At 51.4% G+C, this 2,332-nt stretch overlaps 2 protein-coding genes across 4 annotated transcripts in view; one reads left to right on the top strand and one right to left on the bottom strand.

The window, feature by feature from the left end:
* LOC102246777 (chromosome unknown open reading frame, human C2orf44) overlaps window positions 1–839 on the bottom strand; it is a 10,819-nt gene extending 9,980 nt beyond the window's left edge. Inside the window, exon 1 of one of the 3 annotated variants that reach the window (XM_005874928.2) lies at window positions 798–839. The gene's annotated coding sequence lies outside the window, so the exon portion shown is untranslated. The other 2 variants (XM_005874927.2, XM_005874929.2) reach the window with 2 other exon arrangements.
* A 987-nt stretch (window positions 840–1,826) lies between these two features.
* FKBP1B (FK506 binding protein 1B, 12.6 kDa) overlaps window positions 1,827–2,332 on the top strand; it is an 11,426-nt gene continuing 10,920 nt past the window's right edge. Inside the window, exon 1 of the mRNA XM_005874926.2 lies at window positions 1,827–1,908. Within this exon, the coding sequence (XP_005874988.1) occupies window positions 1,887–1,908 (22 nt within the window). The 5' untranslated portion in view covers window positions 1,827–1,886. The remainder of the gene's footprint in view (window positions 1,909–2,332) is intronic.

Raw genomic sequence — 2,332 nt, 5'->3', positions numbered from 1 at the left:
AAAGGCGCGTGGTCTTGGCCTTTCTCTCTCCTAAGCTCCAAGGGCCCTTCCTTTTTGCCTCTATAACTTGTCTCCTGAGCCCAGGCAGCCCAGCTGGCTCACCTTTTATACCTATTACTTTCTAAACAAACTTTCGCTTGTGTTTGGGGGAAAAAAAGAATTAACACACAAGAAAGGTATATTCACACACAAAGAAAATTATGATTACACACCTCCAGACTTTTCCATGCAGTTTTGGTTAAACTTTTTCAATCACACCGTACAATTTTGTATCGCATTGTTGTTGTTGTTTTTTCACTTAACATTATATATTAGCATCTTCCCATATTATTTAAAAGGTTTGTAAATTATCTTTATAGGCCACTTAATATTCACTCGGTGAAGTTGCATAATTTCCCTCACTGCGGAGACACCGGTTGTAGCCCACTTGAGCCTATCATAAATGACGCTTTATAAAGATCTTTATGCATAAAGCATTTTCTTCTTTTGGATGGTCACTTTAGGATATATTCCCTGAAATGTCATTCACAAGTCACGGGGAATACATTCACTCCTTTGGACGCACCCGCGGCTCCTCCGCATCCACTAACCCCCGCACGCCGGCCCCCACCGTTCTGCCGATCCTGCCCGCACGCCTGAGTGTCTTTCACCGTCTCCCACGGGCCAGCCCCTCCACCATCCACCCCGCGCACCCACAGGCTCCCCACACCCGCCAGGCTGGGCAACAGCGGACACAAAGCACCTTCGGACTCACTGCCCCGCAGTAAACCAGCTTCCCCGGATCCGCCCCAACTCACCCAACGCGGTTCCAAAGTCCGCAGCGGGTACCGGAAGCATCGACTCCAAGGCCTCTGATAGGTGAGATGGTCGGGGAAAGCTCGGGAACACCGCCAGCCTATTGGTTTTTATGTGTGTCGCGTTAGGAGAGGGTCTTTTCCACTGACCAATAAGCTCGGGCTTTGCCGCACAGATCTCTGGGAGTTGTAGTCCAGGTGAAACTCCCGACTGTAAGCCTCACGCAATTTCTCTTAAGAGGTTTAACGCCTTTCCCCACTTCTTATCGGTTCTCTTAGTCTAAGGAGTCCAGGGGCCCTAAAGTCAAGACGGTTTCTTAAGTATTTTTTGGGGAGATGGGGAGTCAGGGACGGGAAGGGGTTGAGGATCTATTTAAACTACAAAATTTCCTCAGAAAAATGTTGCGGGGTTTGTTTTTTTTTGAAAAATGTTCTTATCTGTACACAAAATATTGTGCATTCCATTGAAGCCACTCCACTGACCTGTTCCAGTTACACACCCCTGTTCTATACGTACCCCAAAGTGTTGGCCCATGGCCATATGGACTAATGTGTCACTAGGCTTCTTTAGACCGAGTTACACCCCTGGGAGAATGTCGGCCACACCTTGGAGCAGCCCGTGGGGGGTTTCAGATCCTGAGCCTCACAGAACAGTTGATCATCATCTTTCTTGGACAACACAGCCAATCCTCTTTCAACGACGCCGATTGCCTGCCGTCTCCTCCGTAACCCCGGGAGGATGGGGAAGAACACCGCCAGGGCCTCTCCGCACACCCTTGCTCAGGCTCTTCTCCCCAGGCCGACCTTGCAGCGCCACGTGTTAGAATCATACCTTCACATCATTGTTGGAACAATGTAGCCAAGAGTTAGAAACAAAAAATTTAAAGTTCCATTCCTTCTTTGAGCAAATGCTACTTCTTCCAAAAGTCTCCATAGACTCCTGGACCTCTTTTGGGTGGAGGAGGAACACAGGGTCGAACTCATTCATTCATCCCCCCCAGCGCGGATCGCTCCGCACTGTACGCGTCCCTACCCATCCCAGTTTTAGTTCCTCCAGGGCAGCGATTGTCTTCATGCAAATGGTTTCCCGGGATGCAGTTCTTTGGCTTGAAAGGTGGGAATCCATTTGTGCGTGGGGCAGAGCTGCCTGGGATAGTGAGTAGGAACTTAGAGTGGGTGGAGAAGGGTGGGCAATGAGCCTTCCTCCCTCTCACCCCACCCCACACTCGAGCTTGCGCGTGCAGAGCCAGGCAGCCCAGCTGGGGCAGGTCCCTCTCTGGTGCTTCCAAACGTTCTGAACCCCACGTCAGTGAGCCCCACTAGTTAGACTTGGTTTCGTTGCTGGCCTTCCCCTAGTGTGTGGGAGCAAGCAGATTCCCAAGAGATAAATCTGGGTTGGATGAAGGGATGGATATGCAGGTGAGCGGGTGGATGCGGGAAAGCCTGCGTGCCTCCCGCAGCATCCTCCCCGTCTGCGGATCCGTGCTCCTTCGCCTGGCTGGGCTCCAGAGCCGCGGGTCAGGGTCGCTTGCCCGGGG

This window comes from Myotis brandtii, unplaced genomic scaffold, assembly GCF_000412655.1.
Source record: "Myotis brandtii unplaced genomic scaffold, ASM41265v1 scaffold454, whole genome shotgun sequence".
Classification (NCBI taxonomy): domain Eukaryota; kingdom Metazoa; phylum Chordata; class Mammalia; order Chiroptera; family Vespertilionidae; genus Myotis; species Myotis brandtii.
The sequence above is the reverse complement of the archived record's forward strand: the minus strand, read 5'-3'. Positions and strand labels throughout refer to the sequence as shown.